The sequence below is a fragment of the Aptenodytes forsteri genome, unplaced genomic scaffold (genome assembly GCF_000699145.1).
Source record: "Aptenodytes forsteri isolate BGI_AS27 unplaced genomic scaffold, ASM69914v1 Scaffold309, whole genome shotgun sequence".
Taxonomy (NCBI): Eukaryota; Metazoa; Chordata; class Aves; order Sphenisciformes; family Spheniscidae; genus Aptenodytes; species Aptenodytes forsteri.
The window spans coordinates 471,432-488,022 of NW_008795857.1; the positions used below are offsets into that span (position 1 = coordinate 471,432).

Sequence of the window (16,591 nt, forward strand, 5' to 3'; positions counted from 1 at the left end):
ACCATTTATCCTCTCAAAGGGGAGCAGAATTTGTCACATAAGCAAAGAGTAGTCTGTTGGATAGCAACTTAAATTAGGTTTTTCAGGTCAGTGTTTTCTAATTACGTCAAAGTTGTAAGTGGCTTTACAAAACATTTTATGTAACAATTCTGAAAGCCCATGTGACAGTTTTTCTAATTAACTTATTTAGCCTAGTTTTGGAGTAACATTAGCTGTTTCATCATTTTTAGGCTATTTTGAGTATTCTCTGTGGCACCATCAATAAGCCAAGAATTTATAGGGTTCCATAATCATACAGATTACTCATCATTGCCTGCTCATAACAGAAGCCTGAAATGCTCATTAAAATTGTCTGATGTGAATCGAAAGTTAGTATAGTTGCAGAATTAAATGACAAGAGAATAGCATTATATTAGCAAAAAAAAAAATTCTTGAATACCTGTTTCAGTGAAAGTGAAACCTCCAGGCTTATATACAGGTCAGTACTCTGAATTTTTTTAATATGGAAAATAAAAATAGGCTTCTGGAGTGGAGAACTGGTCTGAAAGGATTGGCGATCATGCCTGAAATGTAATAATGTGGGGGTTTTGTTTACAGTGAGCTACAGGAACTTGCTGCATGTTCTTCCCTAGTCTGTTAGCCTATTTTTAAAATTGGCTAATTATAAATCACTGTTCCAACTTGATCCTTTGCCCTTTGCCTTGTACCTTTCCATCAAAACAATAAAAAAGGTCATCTCCCCGTCTTCAACAAGCTGTTTGATTCCCACAGGCAGTTGTTATGCCATGCTGCTTGAAACATCGAGGCCCAGATTCTCATCTCACCAAGCCTGTTTTTTCACCAGTGCAATTATGATGCTTCCATTGGAGTTGCATGTTGATGCTAACATAACTGAGAGAAGAATCAAGTCATGGTCTGGTCACTGTTAAAACAAGAATATGTGTGGTTGAACGTACTTCTTGAAAATGCATATGAACTCAGAGCAGCGCTATTAGCAGATGTCTGCTGGGATGTTGCAACTGTTAATCTTTGTCTAAAAATATATTAGCTTTTCGTGGAAACAAATTCTATTTAGAATAAGCTATAATCTCTGAAAAACACCCTAAGGAAGGAGAATGAATTGAGACTTGATACCATTTTCATACTGCAGAATATAAATGAGAAGACAGTGTGAGCTAGTGGATTGAGCTGATCTCTATTTTTGGTTTTGCCACTGCCTTCTTGGCTGACCCGAGGCACAAAAAGGCAAAATGACTTGCCTAAGTTTCACACCCACAAAACAGGAATAACGATGTTGTTCTGCTTTTTAAAGTGTAGTGAGATCTGTGGATGAAAAGAATTATACAAGAGCTGCTATTACTATTTCTTATCAAGGCTGGGTGAAACAACTATTCTTTACTGAATGGCACATAATTTTAGAAGTGTGTGTGCAGTATCCTGGCACTGGCTGAATAGGAGCTTCCTCAGCTGAGTTTTGTGGCCTTCATTCTCTGGTCCACAACCATCACTACTTTGGCTTCCGATGGTGAAAAAAGCAATAAATTATAGATGTTACCATTAAGAAACATTATTTATCTACACTCATTGCACCTTGTTCTCTGAAACCTTACAGTTACTCATTGTTGTAAACAACCTGCCAGATGCTACTGTGGGCAAACAGTTTTAACTTAGCAACCCTTTCCATATATATGTAAGGTACCTATAAGTATACTTCTAAAAAGCTGTTATATTTTTATTTAAAGTGGTTTAAACATTTCCCAACAGAATGTTCCTGGCTCTGCCTCTCTGGAAACAAAATGAGTGCCGTTAGCCGTACGTGTGAGCCTTCTGGGGTTTCTCTGTTGTCACACATACAAAATAAACCTGCTGGCTGGGTACCATACGCTCACAGTAAAATCTGGGGTGCTCTATTAGCGAGCATCCCTACTGAGTCTGTATCCCTACCTGCATCTCTCCGGAAACTGTAACCGCTGATGAAGCACAGACCTGTAACAACTCCTTCAAAGCAAAAATCTTAATTTCTGGAAGTTCAGGACTTGTTTGACTTTGCTAGTTTAATTTTAGGTTTTCTTGATTTCCTAATGATCCTAAACCTTTGGACTGATGGATGCTGGAATTGAAAATTAGTAGGAAAAAAATGCTTGCTTTTTGCTGAGAATTTTCAGTAAATAAGGCTGTGCTCTGTGATTAAGTCCATAAGATTTTGCAAACACCAATATGCCCCAGAAGTTGCAGCATAAACTCAGAAAGGAATATACACGTATTCTCCATATCCTTTTCAAAAAGCACTCTGTAGTGATTTACTAGTGCAGAAGCATGTCACCTTTTTTTCTGAATTGGAGGGCTGGCAATTTTGAAGCTGTTGTAAGATTTATTGGTAAAATAACGTTATAAATTGACAAACAGAGCTGAAGTTAGTATCTTCCTCATTATGGCAGATTCCTCTGCCTTCTTTCAGACTCCCCTTCCCCACTCTCCCTTTCTTTCCTGCAGACTTTTGGAAACCTGTTTGAGCTGTCATTGACTGAACAGGTTGCTAGTACATCATAGGAGGCTTCCCCTCCACGTGTTGTGAACTTGTTTGTAGCTTTCAGAGATAGAAGGAATTCCATTTTTAAACCCTGTGCCTGGAAAGTATGGCTTGAGGAGGCAGAAATTTTGGTAATCTGAGTGTTGTAAACACAGCTTTGAGTTATGTATTTTACTAGAAGTGGCAAAAGTAAGCTAGCCTTTTGCATTCGGAGAAATTCTTCCACATAGTCTCAGTGGTGTCTTTTCTTCCTTTCAACTTTTACTGGAGATATCAAAGCATCTGGTAGGGTTAACAAAATTACAGTTTTGTTTTGTTTTTTCCAAAATGGAAATCAAACCAGAATACACTCCTGATGGGTCTCCGCTTGTATTAGTGCATCTGGTTCTGGGCACCCATCCTCAGAAGGATGTAAATGTAACTGGAGTGCGTTCAAGAAACAACAAAACACTGAGAAGTTGTAAAGCTTGATTTGTAAGAGAAAAACTTAAAAAAGAAAAAAGTTAAATATGTACAGTACGCCTGAGTGACAGCAGAGGGAAGGAAGGTTTTGATAACGATCTACAATTTTGAGGGGTGTGAACACCAACAAAGTGAAAAATTACTTAGGGTGGTTCAAGAAGGTATAATTAGATGTAATGAAATTAAATGAACAATATGTAAACTTGAGCTGAATGTTACACTAAGGCATGAGCAGTGAGACCTATAGATTCATTATTTATCTGTATTGAGTTAGCACTGGGGAATCCCAGTCAGGGATCAAGTGCTTCTTTTCCTGTAGAAACATGAAACATGAACAAAAGAAATGCAATCCCTCCCTTGAGTAATAAATGAGAAGCTTGACTGGGTGGCATATAAGGAATAAACTTAAACTGGTGGGATGTGGAGTAGAGACACTAAAAGACCATTTAGGATTATAAGAATGTAACTCTTATTTTGAAGATGCTTGTTATTTTCAGTCACTAATGTATGTAAATATTGCTTTAAATTGGAATAGCCTTACTACGCGATTGCCAAGAGCTGGAGAAACTGTCCTTGGACATAAGTTTTTCATTGGTTTTGGTGGGAAAGGAGCCAACCAGTGTGTCCAGTCTGCTCGACTTGGGGCCAAGACCTCGCTGATCTGCAAGGTAAGCACTGAGTTGCTCTTGGATTATAGCTGAAGTAAAGTTCATGCAAATTCCAGTAAACCTTTAGGTGACTTACAGAAAAGTTGTGGTTTTTTTTTTAATCCCTCTGTAATTCCCTTTTCATTATTTCAGCTATAAATTTAAGCATGGAGGAGGCTGGTTTAAGAACACTGCCAGAACCAAAGACTAGTTGGCTAGAGATCTGGCAGAAATTGCATACAAAGAAGGATTGCAAAACTTAGACTGATGTACCATGGAGAAGAGAATTTGAGATGTTCAAAATTACAGTAATCTTGATTAGCCCCTCCTCTTTTTGTTCCCCACTGTTACAACGGTCAGGGCTTCCTTGATGACATTCAGGTGCTAGGCACTATAGTCAATCTGAAATCTACTTTGTAGGTGATTAAAAATCAGACACTGACAAGCCAGTAACAAATTTGAGAAGGAATATAAAACTTTGTGCTTCAAGGGTTAAATCATTATTTCATTACTTGAGATTAGGATGAGATGTTCATGTCCAAATTCTAGAACCTTTGCATGCTTTGGGATTTTTTTTGCCCACTTTTCTGAAACATCTGATATGCAACAGTTCTAAAGACTGGCTCACAGACAATCGGGATGATTCAGCTCCGCAGATGCTATATTCTTACAATGCTTTTCTTTGATTTTTGTCCCTAAACATTATAAGTTTTGAGTGATCATTACTAAGGTTAAGATCAAATTTTCTCCTTCTGTAGCCTTATTGTCTATCCTGTGCTAACTGTAGATGAAACTTCAACTTGACTGGACATACTTTGTTATTTGTCATAGCTGGGGAGGATGCTACATTTGTTGGATCATTGTCTGTCAGGGATTTTTTGAGAAGTACTGGAAACATCTCAAGGAAGCCTTTCTCACTGGTTCTCCAATATTTAGGCTAAAGAATGGTAGCTATAAATCTAAATTACACCTGCAAGCATTTCTGTGGGTCATTATCACTACTTGTTCTACAGTGTGAGGTTTTTTTATATTGGCAATGTTTGTGCTTCTGTAATATTGTGTATATTTGATCATCTTTGCATTCAGGAACGATCAGATTCAAGTACAAGATGAACTGGCAATGAATTCCCTGCTAACATTTCCTGCTAAATGTTAAAGGGTTTTTTTCCACTGAAAGTGTGAATTTTGTTTTATTTTTTAATGCTCTAGCCTTTGCTCAGTGCATACATGTTTCTGGAAACATTTGCATTCCTAATAAAATTTAGCAGTTATTATAATTTCTAATTACTTCCCAAAATCATATTCATGTTATTTCAGTAAAACCTAGTCTTCTTTCTTTCTTTCTTTCTGATGTGTATTTATTGGAGAAAAGAAACAGCAGAGAATGACTCTAATATCTATAAATGTTAGCATTTTGTGTTTTTTAATTTTAAAGTTAGTATTTACTTTTTAAATTAAAAATGCACTTTATAGCCTCACAAAATAGTCTCATCCCATAGCAGTACAGTCTTATATCTGCATAGGTCAATGGGATGTAGTATAAAGTTTTTTGCTGAATAAACTAAGAAAAGTCAGGCAGTAATGAACCATTACAATTCAATTATTTTTACTTTAGCAAGCCATCTTAAGTATTCAGTGGTTCTTAAAGCCAAATTGCCCCTCACACACACACTCTGTGCTCAGTACATGCTTATGGATTGGTCATAATTCCCAACATTTTTTATCCAGTACAGGTGCAACAATTGCTTCTACAATCTGAAGTTCAAGGAATGGAATCAGTATTAATACTAGAGGGACATTCTGCTGGCATGCGGCATCCTCTTACGAGGACTGTAATTTAGACAGAGGATGTCCTCAACAAGAGTAGAGGTAGACATCTTAGATCAAGTGACACGGCATTCTTCATACCTCAGAGCTTTAAAACACAAAAGAGAGCCAGTGGCTATCTGGTGAGGATTTGAGAGAGGAAGTTTTAGGATGACTTACAGTTGTGACTGGAGATGCCACAGAATGCTGTGGATTTTAATGTAAAATCTGAGTACTGAGTTTGAGTAGTGGAAATGCAGACAGCGTTCTACTTTCTGCCTGGATGTCTCTGCAAGTGGCCGCTGTTACTCTGGATTATCAATATGTATCATAATATCAGTCTTAAACTCCCCTCCTCAATTTGCTCAGTACAGTAAAACAATGTATTGATGGTATAGTTACCACTTCAAAAAGACAAGAAAAACAATAGTTCAGAGAAATATAAAGGATTACTGTCAGGGAACTAAAGGATCTAAGCAAATAAATTAATTACTTGTGTTTGTACAAGAACCCTGTTGCAGTACTGAAAAATGCACAGTGGTCTTGAGAGATTCCAAACTCCCCAAACTGTTGTGTTTTGGTTTGGTTTGGGTTTTTTTTTTTTGTAGTGGCCATTACCAGAAAAATCTGTTAAACATCCTAGATTAAGATGGTGGAGGGATGTTGGTCTGATGGTCTGAAAAACATTGTATGTGCTGAAAAAAGTCCTGGTTTACTTCTGACAAACAATTTGGGATGATCCTCACTGAACATTGATGTCACTAGCCTGATATTGCATATACTAAATTCTACTTAAGCCCCAGCTGCATTTGATTCCTACTTAGAAATAGGAAGTGCTGTATTACCATGCTATGTAGTCTTCTCTCTTTAGATGATCTGTAAGCCAAATTTAAGTTAAAGTGCTGTAAGCCTGAATCCTCACTTCATTGTAAGAACATAGCTATATCTCAGATGCAGCCCAGAATATGATGGGTATCTTCAGTTGTTTTTTCCTTTTGTATTACTGTCTTATACTTGTCTTCAGTACCTGTTTAATTCCCTAATGAAGAAAAAGGGTAAACACTCTCAAAAAAAAGAGCATATAGAATAGATTAAACAAACAATTGTCAAGAGGTACATGTTTTTGTTGTAATTAATTTTCAGGTACAGATGAGTTTGATTCTCTAAGCTGCTAGAATTTTAGCCGCTATGATGCCAGCTAGCTCCCCTAGCTCCACATGGAAAACATGATAGTAAGCAGGGAAAACCCAGACTGAAAAATACTGATGTAATTCCACTCATTCTAATATGCAAACTATGTGACCATAATGCTTGTACAAACAGCTATTGTTGTTAAGAACTCAAGAAAGAAGAAATGCTATTTCAGCACATACAATGTTCTGTGGTCAGCAGACTAAGACATTTATTTTTCTGTTTACCCAATAGTCCATCTAGCAGGGTCTGTGCAAAAGCAGAAAATATTTAAAACAATGTTATATAATTTGACATGGTCAGTAAATATGCCTTTAATCTAAAACGAGTCTGATGCCCAATACTCTGTCTTCCTTGGGGGTAAAGCCTGGATGGAAAGATAAGTCCTTCAAATGCACTAGGATTAACTGGGTTGGATGCTGATGAACTAACATGGAAAAAAGTTTCCAGAGGAAAACGACCTCCATGGAGACCCCTCCAAGGGCTTCCCTCCAGCACTGAGATGTCTCACTGTGAGCAAAAGTACCACGGCTGATCTCAGTTGTTATGACAGTTGAACAATAAGGGATGCCTGTCTGTCAGTTTGTAGGACCCAGAGCTGAAGGAAGGAAGTTTCAGTTGAGCTTTTGGAAAATGGTTATGAAATATTTTGTTGCTGAAATAACTGAGCAAATCCTGAGATTTGTTGTAGAAGCTTTGTAGCAGCGATACCATCAGGCGGAATGCATTCCAGGAGTACAACTGTTAGGCTGCAGAGGTGAGCACAACTCAGGTTTAAATTGCAGATGGCTGCAGTCATCCAGCCTAAAGCAGTTGGAAGATGCAGCTTCTGACAATCCACCCTGTCTGGCAAACTGGGAGTAGTCAGAGATACAGAAATATTCTAATATGCAAACAATGAATAACACACTGACCAAAGTAAATGTTGTTGGTTTTTTTTTTCCACGTACTAGAGGAATGTTCCATCTGGTTAGACTGTTTTGACCTAAATTGCTGTCCTCCTTTGGTAAAAGACTGGGACCATCCCTAATAATGCTTTAGAAAAATCTCTTATAGAGGTTGTAAGAAATGAAAGTCTGTTTCAAAACATGGTTGTGCAACAGAATATGTGGGGGGAAGGCTCATCCATCTGTGACACTTTAAAATTTAGAATTCTGAATCACAGGGTTTGATTATTGTGATCACTAGCTAGTACTCGGGCCTTCTCAGAGCTTTCTAAAGGACTGAGCTCATAAATAGACAAATTTCTAACAGCAGGCAATAGAGGCAGCTGCTTTGTGCTTCCAGTAACTCAAATACAGCGTTAGCTATTTAGTGCTTTTTTATGAGAAGATGGATCATTAGTTAGGGCTCCTCGTGTAATTCCTTCATCGTCTAGACCGTGACCAGGATTTTGATTTGGCTTCTAATCTGAAAGATGGCCTTTTTTTCTCTTGCAAAAATATTTGCTGTAGCATTGGTCAGTCTTTGATACCACCCAGATAAACAACTTGCTCTTGGAAGTAGGAGCACACACTATACATGCTGAAGACATAGGCTAAAACTGGTGAATTAAAAGCTATGTTGGCTTTATAAATATATTTTAAATGCTATTTTGACATTATGCAAGTTATACCTTTTTTTTTTCTCCATATACCTCATCTCCTTTGTTCATCTTGTGTGATGTAACAAAAAGAAGTGTTTATTAGTCTGAATAAATAGCAAGCAGAATTCTGTTCAGCTAAAAGGATTAGTGGAGCTGAAATTACAAGCTTTTTGACTTGCTGTTAGAAAAACAATAGAGCATAGCTTGACTCCCTAACTCAACTTGGTCTGCTGTTGCCGGATAAAACAAACAAAAAATGTTGAATTTGTAAACAGTACATTTAGTACTGAGAATTATAGAAATCAGCAATGCCATGTTTATCGTCACTTTCTAGACCATAACCACTGTTTGATATTTTTCCACCGAGGAAACTTGAGGTAGAAAATTCAAAATACGAACTGCAGTTAAGGAGGACACTAGAGTTTGCTTTCAATTTGAAGCTGAATAATGATCCAGGAAGATTCAGTACACTTCCAGATTTTACAATCCCCAGAAAGCTTCAGTGTCAAGGCAACACAGTGGTTTTAAGAGAATGAAACTTGAGTATAGCGGCATGGGTGTAGGGGGGAGTTTTGTAATAGAGGAAGACAAAACTGCAGAACACTAGTCCTATTGTTTATTAATATATTAATACATTTTTACTGTTATTTATTAGTTTATTATTTGTTTATTAATAAGGAAAAGTGCTGCAAAACAGAAGGTGTTGAATTCAAATTACATCAGACCATTCTGTTGTCTAAAGAGGATCTATCTATCCTCTTGCTTTTCTGTAGAGAAAACCTATCCTTTTATTTTTTGTATAGGTTGGGAAGGATTCCTTTGGCAATGATTATGTTGAAAATTTGAAGAAGAATGGTATTTCTACAGGTAAAATTTTACTTTAAAGAAACCTTTTGTATTATTTTTAAGCTTTAAAAATTGGTAGTGGAGGATTTCTTATTTTATTGCCTTATTGGATATGTTTTACCATTAAGAACTATGAATAATTGTTTTGACACAACTGGCAGGAATGAATGAATATGGGTGAGAATGTGGGGACTTTGGAAATTAGCTGTACCAATAAAAATAAAATGTAATGTTACTACCTCTAAACCTCTGATGATTACATCAGTGCAAGTCACCTGAAGATAACTTGCTGTTACACAATTGTTTAGGCTGGCATTAATGATGGTAGTGCCTGGTGAGAAATTGAAAAATCCAGTCTGATTATTCATTCTCAATTTCATGCTGGGAGGGGAGGGATAGAGTGGAAATGCATTTGTCAACTCAGTACATTTCACCTCTATTTCGCAAAATGACACGGCAGTCATTTTAGAGACTGCAGCCGATGTTTGTTAACACACATATACACAAAAATCAATGTTAAAAGGCTTTCGGGAAAAGGGAAAATTAAGCATTCACAATATTCTATTATCTTTGCACCTTTGTAACCCTAATTCTCTCTCTTGTTGTGTGCTGCTTTACTACATGATCACATTTTTGTCTACGTGACTCTTGTCCTTCAGGGTGGACAAGGATTGACAAATGCAACACTGAGTGGCAATTCAATATTCTGTTTATCTTTTCTGTTTAATGTGCAGCCACAAGCTTCATTTACTGCATTATTCAAATCCTGCTTTAAAGACAGAACTATCAGTATTTTGTGGGCTTTTTTATTATGCTTATCAGTATAGCATCTAAATATTTCACAAATGTATATACAGGTTTATTCATTGTATATCTTCCAACTTGTGCAAGAAACCAGGCAAGGATACCATAAAAACAGTGTCTGTTAGTGTACAGTTCTAAATCTCTCTAAAGCGTGCCTACCTCATGAATAAAGTCTTTGATCATGTAAATAAAGCTATTATAATGCATAGCACTTAATGAAAATGTATATTCCACGAGGAACCTTAAATCTCATGTTTTCTGATTTAAGTGATTGATCTTGCAATCTTAACAAATTTTTAAATAGTCTTTATAGCAGCAAAAGAAAAGTGTAGGAAAAAAAAATCAGAAATTCCATCATATTGCACTTAATTGATACCTAGATAGATCAATTGAAGGGTTGAAACATTTAGGTCCAAGGTACCAATTTCTGCTGATTGAGTTAAAAATATCTCAGAATGGTGTTAGATTGTCACCTCCTATGTTGATCAGCCCTGGAGGAAGATAGGATATACTGCTGGGGAGGCTGGTCTGGGGTCCCAACTTGTATTCCAAGATTTGGAGGCAAGGGTGATTCAGTGTGCACAGACCTTTTGGCTTAGGACCATCTTATTTCAGTCCCTGGCTTTTCATCTCAGTTTAATCCTTGTCTAGCCTATCCCTGTTGTTACACATAAGGATACTGGGTATTGGATGAAAATCCTTGTCGTAGTGCCAGTTCTGCCAGCTTTCATATCCTGGATCCTTGTCGTGTGTCGTCTTTGTTTACGTTGCTCTTCTATTTCCAAACATACCACCTTACCCCTTTTCTTTCCAGTTCCAATCTGTTTTGTAATTTTCCCCTTTCCCAGTCTTCCTGTCTTCCACAACCTATCAGCTACCAGTGCTGCTCAGACCATAGACGTTTACTGATATGTTACTCCCTCTCCCACATTTGAACTGGGCAGCTTGCTGCTCATGCTGCTTATTTTCTGCAGGAAGAGCATTGAGAGCACAGAAGACACAAGTTCTCTGCTTTCAATTCCAGTGTGCAGACCTAGCTCATGGTGGAAAGAAGCTATAATTGCAAGGAAAGTTCTGCTCTGACCCTTGTAGCTGAGCTAGATAAGTGTACCTCCAGGGCAAGTACCTGCAATACTTTAGCAAAACTGAATGACCATGATGTTACGTGTTTTTTCAGCCTTGTTCAAATCTGAGCAGATTTTTAAATTGGCCACAAAAGGCACATCTTGAGAAAGAAGCCAACCTTTGCCCAGCATCAAGTCCATGTTCTAAAATGTTAGAGCACCAGAGCTGCTTAAACAAAAGGTCACCAGAATTTGTCTCAAATAAAATAGTAGATTTTTCTCAAATACAGTTCTTGGGGAAAAAAAACCCCTCAACTTTTTTGACAGTTTTCTACTACACTTCTACCTAAAAAAACCCCAGCCATCATAGAAAGTTTCTGACCACTGGTTAATATTTGACAAATTTGCTGACAGCTGAAAACAGGTTCTTACAGTGGTAAATATGGAACAATCTTTATAATAGACAGTGCTGCCAGCCTCACTTCTAGTTAATTTATCTGAATAATAATCCAAAGAGGAAACATATATCCTCACCACTGCCTTCATAGCACATGTTAATATTACTGCTGAAATGCAAATCTACAGAGAATTAAATGTTGTGTTGTTTTAATATTTTAGTTTTTTCCAGCCTTGACTCTATTGTTTCATTGGATAAAAGAAATACTTCCATGTAGGAGTAGAGTGCGTGAGAAGGCTGTATAAATAACATGCTTTCTCTAAAGCAGAGATGTAGCCAAATTAAAGAATGTTGGACTCGCATTTCTGTTTTGTGGGTGTAAATTAACACTTTTTGTTATTGTTAGCTTCTCTGGCATTGTTGCACATGAAAGAGTAATTAGCATTTTTAAATTGCTGGAGGTTATGGGTTCATTTTAGATTTAATTCAATTAAACTGCGTCACATGCTATTGGTTGAAAGTAATGTATTGAACTAATGCATACTGTAACTTTTCCCTTTCTTAGCATTTGTAGGTCAGACTACAGATGCTGCTACTGGAACTGCTTCAATAATTGTCAACAGTGAAGGTACATATTTCTACTCTGAATTGTCCTCTTTGTTCTGCCTCTACAGCCATAAAAGAAACCTTTGCCTTGTCACTGTTAATTGTGGAATTATTTTTTCTACATCTTTCATTTTTTTCATGATCTTATTCACACTTTGTTGCACTTCCTTTTATTACAGGCAATGTTGTAGGATGAGGTGCCTAAAAGCAGCAGAATCAGATGCTTAGATTAGCAGTGTGATAGCCATAATTCAATCAGCCAGCTGATCTATCTAGTTTTACATTGGCCAGAACACACAGTATAGCAGAAGGTTAAAGCTCTCCTTTTCCACCACAACTTACCTGGCACTTTTACTATAAGGAAAGGGTTTGCCTCCTCAGCACACCAAGTGAGTGAGTCATTATGCCCTGAATCAGGAAAAGGAATTGTCCTTAGTGTAAGTAGAAATATTTATGTTGATCTTGTAATATTACCACAATTCTTGATCCTAAGTTGCATCTGCAGTGATGAATACACAGTGAAATGGCATATATTTTTTTTCTGTGTTAATTTTCCTTAGCCTGTGCCTTTGCTCTCATATTGCAGGGGAAGAAGAAAAGAATATTTGGCTTGTTTTCATATTCTTCTTCAAGATTGCTAAATTATCCTCTGAAAACTTTCTGTTTATCTTTTGCTCAAGCAGGTTGTGCTATTGAGAGCTCTTAGGAGAAGTACGTGTGTCTGGATCAAAATTTAGAGCTCAGGACCGATAATGTTTATGCAAACATAACAAATTAAGTGTGATTGGATTAGTTCACTTTTGGTGCAGCTAAGGGCCTTCATTTGAACAGTTACCACAGCTTAGCTGACACATCAACTTAACAAGCTCCTATGTAACCTGATGGTAGTACATTGGGCTACAGCTCAAAATGGGAAAGGAAACATGACTATTCACTCCAGGAGCAAACCTGGGAAGGAACTGTGACTAAAGGCAAGTCTACACAGGAACATTCAGGAAAATTAGGCAAATTAGTTGGAGATGCGAGTTTAATTTTCTCTAAGTAAGATTAATCAAAACCTTGCATGACAGCTCTAATTCAGAAATAAAGTAGCTCAAAAATATATTGAATAAACTGGATACCTGCCTCTTACTTCCACCTCCTTCTCTTGGTTTGGGTCAGCAGGTAAATTACCAGAGCAACTCTTAAGAACTGCTTTCTTATGCCACATACAGTCACTACTCTGGCTATTGTAAATGGGAGAGACAGTGAGAATCCAGTAGCGCGCTCCCAGGCCTCACTGGTTTGTACATGTAACCATGTTTTGCACGAGGTTTGCTGTGCAGAATAGTTGAGTAAGAAGCAGTCTCATTCCTTCCCAATTCATATGCACGGCCAACTAAAATAAACACGGTCTAAACTTAAATGAACAGAGGATGACCTGTTAAAATTGTAACACTATGAATTTTTCTGAAGGATAAGGAAGAAAACTATCTTGTGGATCTAAACCCTTTGGAAGCACCAGGAAAGGGAAACTGCTTGTTCTGTGCCATGAGGTTCACAGCGTTAGTGTCAGTGTGAAGGGTCTCTGATAGTCTTGTAATTCACGTAGTGAGATGAATAATGCATAATGTCATGCAGTTTATTTCTTTCAGAAACTAAAAAATCCTAAATTAAATTACCGCTGGCCTCAGATTTCATTTAAAATCTAGTAGAAGAGCAAACCTGGTCAGAACTATGCTATAAAGCAAACAGATGCACAGAATTGGTAATGGTTCTGGTTGTTACTTCTCTCTAAAGCCATCTGGCGCCTGAATTGAGTAAATTGCAATAAAATAGCAGTACTTATGTGCTTTGCTGTTGCAAGAGACACTATTTTTTTTTCCTGTAGAAACCTGGCTGATTTGACCTAAACAGGTTTTACAGCACTTTTCAAAGGGCTTGTCTACACATGCATGTTTTACCACAGTAGTTGTGCTGGCATAGCTGAAACACCACAGCATTCAATGCACTGATGTAAAGCAGTTTCTGCTAGTTCAAATTATACCTAAAAGGGAAGCATTTGAAGCTGGGGGTTGTGATGGTGTTTTGCATTAAGACAACAAGGAACAAATAAAAAACATAGGTATCATCTCTTTAAATCGCCAAATTTTAATTGCTATGTTTTCACACACCTAACCTGCACTTCATCTTACCAATTCTTTACAAGTACCGATACTTGGGAAAAATACCAACTCCAATCAACTGAGTAAAATCACAGGCAGAAGTAGGAGAGAGACTCAAGTAGAGGGAGCAGACTATGATGGATGAGTGAAGGCAGAGGAAAAGAAAGCTGTAGAGAGCAGAGTCAGAGGAGGCTCTGAGGTAAACTTTCCCTGGTGTTATCTGTGTCTGTCTAGCTGGTGCTGCTGAATTTCTGGGAAGATTTTTACTGGTTACTGAATTGCACAGCTATAACTCATCCATTATTGTAATTGGCAAAGTACTAAAAATTTGAAAATTATCAGGCACATTTGATATTCTCAAAGTTGCATTATATTCTGGGACAATACAGTGTAGTTTCAATAAAAGATAGAGAGGTTAAATCCCTGCTTTAATGCAAAATGGTGAAGAGATGTTTAACAAGTTTATAGTGCTGCACTGGAAAACATGAAGCCCAGAGATGCTGCAAAGGTTCCCTCTGGGCTGGTCTCAGAAATCGGCGCAGAAATCTTTTTCTGGAATCTTGTGTTCCTTTCAGTTGTTCTCTTTTATGTGACTGCCTCTTCAGATACGTTTTGACTAAACACAAGCTTCAGTTTATCGAGAACCTGTATACTTCGAATCTGTACTTTCTCTCTTAAGGAGAAAAGCTGGTACATCCAGCTGCTTTTCGTAACACGTTTTCTTTGAGGTGCATCGCACCACTTTGAACCCCAGCTTTTGTTTCTCCTTTTAGCCTGCCGCCTTTCCACTAGCTCTGTCACTTAGCACACCTTCTGCCAACAGTGTGCTATTGAATGGTAAGAACTCCATAAAGGGATGATGTGTGTTGCACTTTTACATACACACATAGGGAGGGAAAAAACCTCTTTATGGATAATTCTTACATGATTACCTGTGAAGTTTATTGCAGCTTTGTCCATATCTGGTACCGACTGTTGACGGCGCCATTAAGCTGGCCTGACTGGACCAGTAATTTGAACCAGTCTGACAACTTCCATGTTCATAGCAAAAATTCAGCAGAGGGAGAACAGAGGTTGGCAGGTCATGATTAAAGTGCTCTTGATTATTGCAAGTTAGGACTTAAAGCTCACCTACACAGAACACTGCAAGATAACCCTCACTTGAGATAGGCATTGTGTTGACTTTATGATAAAGTTATTAATCATTCATGAACAGTGAATAGGCATTATTTTGTAAGTGAGTGTACCTTCAATACCAAAGCACTACTAGTATAAAAACATTCAAACTATATATTTAGATAAGGCTAAATAAGCAAGGCAAACTTAGAATACATATGCCAGCTTGTTTGAATTATACTTCCCAAAGAGAAAATCTTTGTTTTGAATCTTCAGGGTTATGAAGAAATGTCACCTGAATTTTTATAGAATTTCTATGTATTGACATTCATCATGAACTTGAATGTTTTGTGTACAAGACTATTCAATGCTCCTACCAAGTAACTGCATAGAAATTATGATACTATGACACACCCAAAACTTGCCCTCATATTCATGAACTGTGTGATTTGGCAGCAAATGTTTTTCTTGTAACATTATTTTCTGGTCACAAATATAATCTTTTTTCCCTATGAATTATTATGCAGAAGCTCTGCAGCTATTGTTATAATTGCATTGTTTGAGAGTTTGGTGAGTTCTAAGCACTACTATGGCTTCTAGGCTTGTCATCCTGTTTTAAAAAGTGAGGGTTATTGCACTGTGGTGTTTATTGGTTTGCCTTTGATTTTTCCACTGGCACTTCTCATCTGGTGGGATCTATAAAATGACACTTGTAAAAAAATCCAGCTTGAGTTACCCATCTTTCTAAGAAGTGACAGTAGCAGGTTTAGAAGCCCAACTGAGGACAGTATTAACATATGCAGTATTCACGCTGTTTTAAGTATTGATTGGACCCAATCCCCATCTGGTGTAAGCTTGCACAAGTTTATCAGCTTCATTTAGCTGTTCTAGCTTATAGCAACTGTGAATGTGGCCCTTAATATTTTAGCTGATGTCTGCAAAACTTAAAATTATGTAGATGCTCCCATCAAAACTGAGAATTTTTAGTCTAAGTAATGATACATTAGAATTAACTGTAATGCAGTAAGTATATTTTTCTCATTCTTAGTGTGGGCAACTTTACCTCACTTGAGCTGTTTCAAAGTTAGGTATACGCCTTAAGGCTTCACCTAGAGTTAACAGAGATTCATAGGCATTTCCAGACAACAGTTTATCTCCTCCTCAAACAGATATCTAAGGTATGTAAGATTAAAAAACTCTGAAAATAATTGTCTCTCCTCCTTGTTGAAGGAACCTAGAAAACTAATTTTTAGAAATTCGTTTTCTTAGAATTTTCTAGAATGTAGAATTCTTTTTGAAAACTTAAAAATTAGTTAATGTTGGACAAGATGAATCCCACCCCTCTTTGCCATCTGTCTTTAACTCTGTTGTCCCTGGTGCTGATTTCCCATCT

General features: G+C 37.3%; 1 protein-coding gene across 1 annotated transcript in view; it reads left to right on the plus strand.

Moving 5' to 3' along the window:
• The window catches only part of RBKS (ribokinase), a 71,438-nt gene that overhangs the window by 15,460 nt on the left and 39,387 nt on the right, over nt 1-16,591 (plus strand). The window contains exons 2-4 of the mRNA XM_009283734.1: nt 3,528-3,660; nt 9,025-9,088; nt 11,898-11,960. Coding sequence (XP_009282009.1) covers nt 3,528-3,660; nt 9,025-9,088; nt 11,898-11,960 — 260 coding nt within the window. The remainder of the gene's footprint in view (nt 1-3,527; nt 3,661-9,024; nt 9,089-11,897; nt 11,961-16,591) is intronic.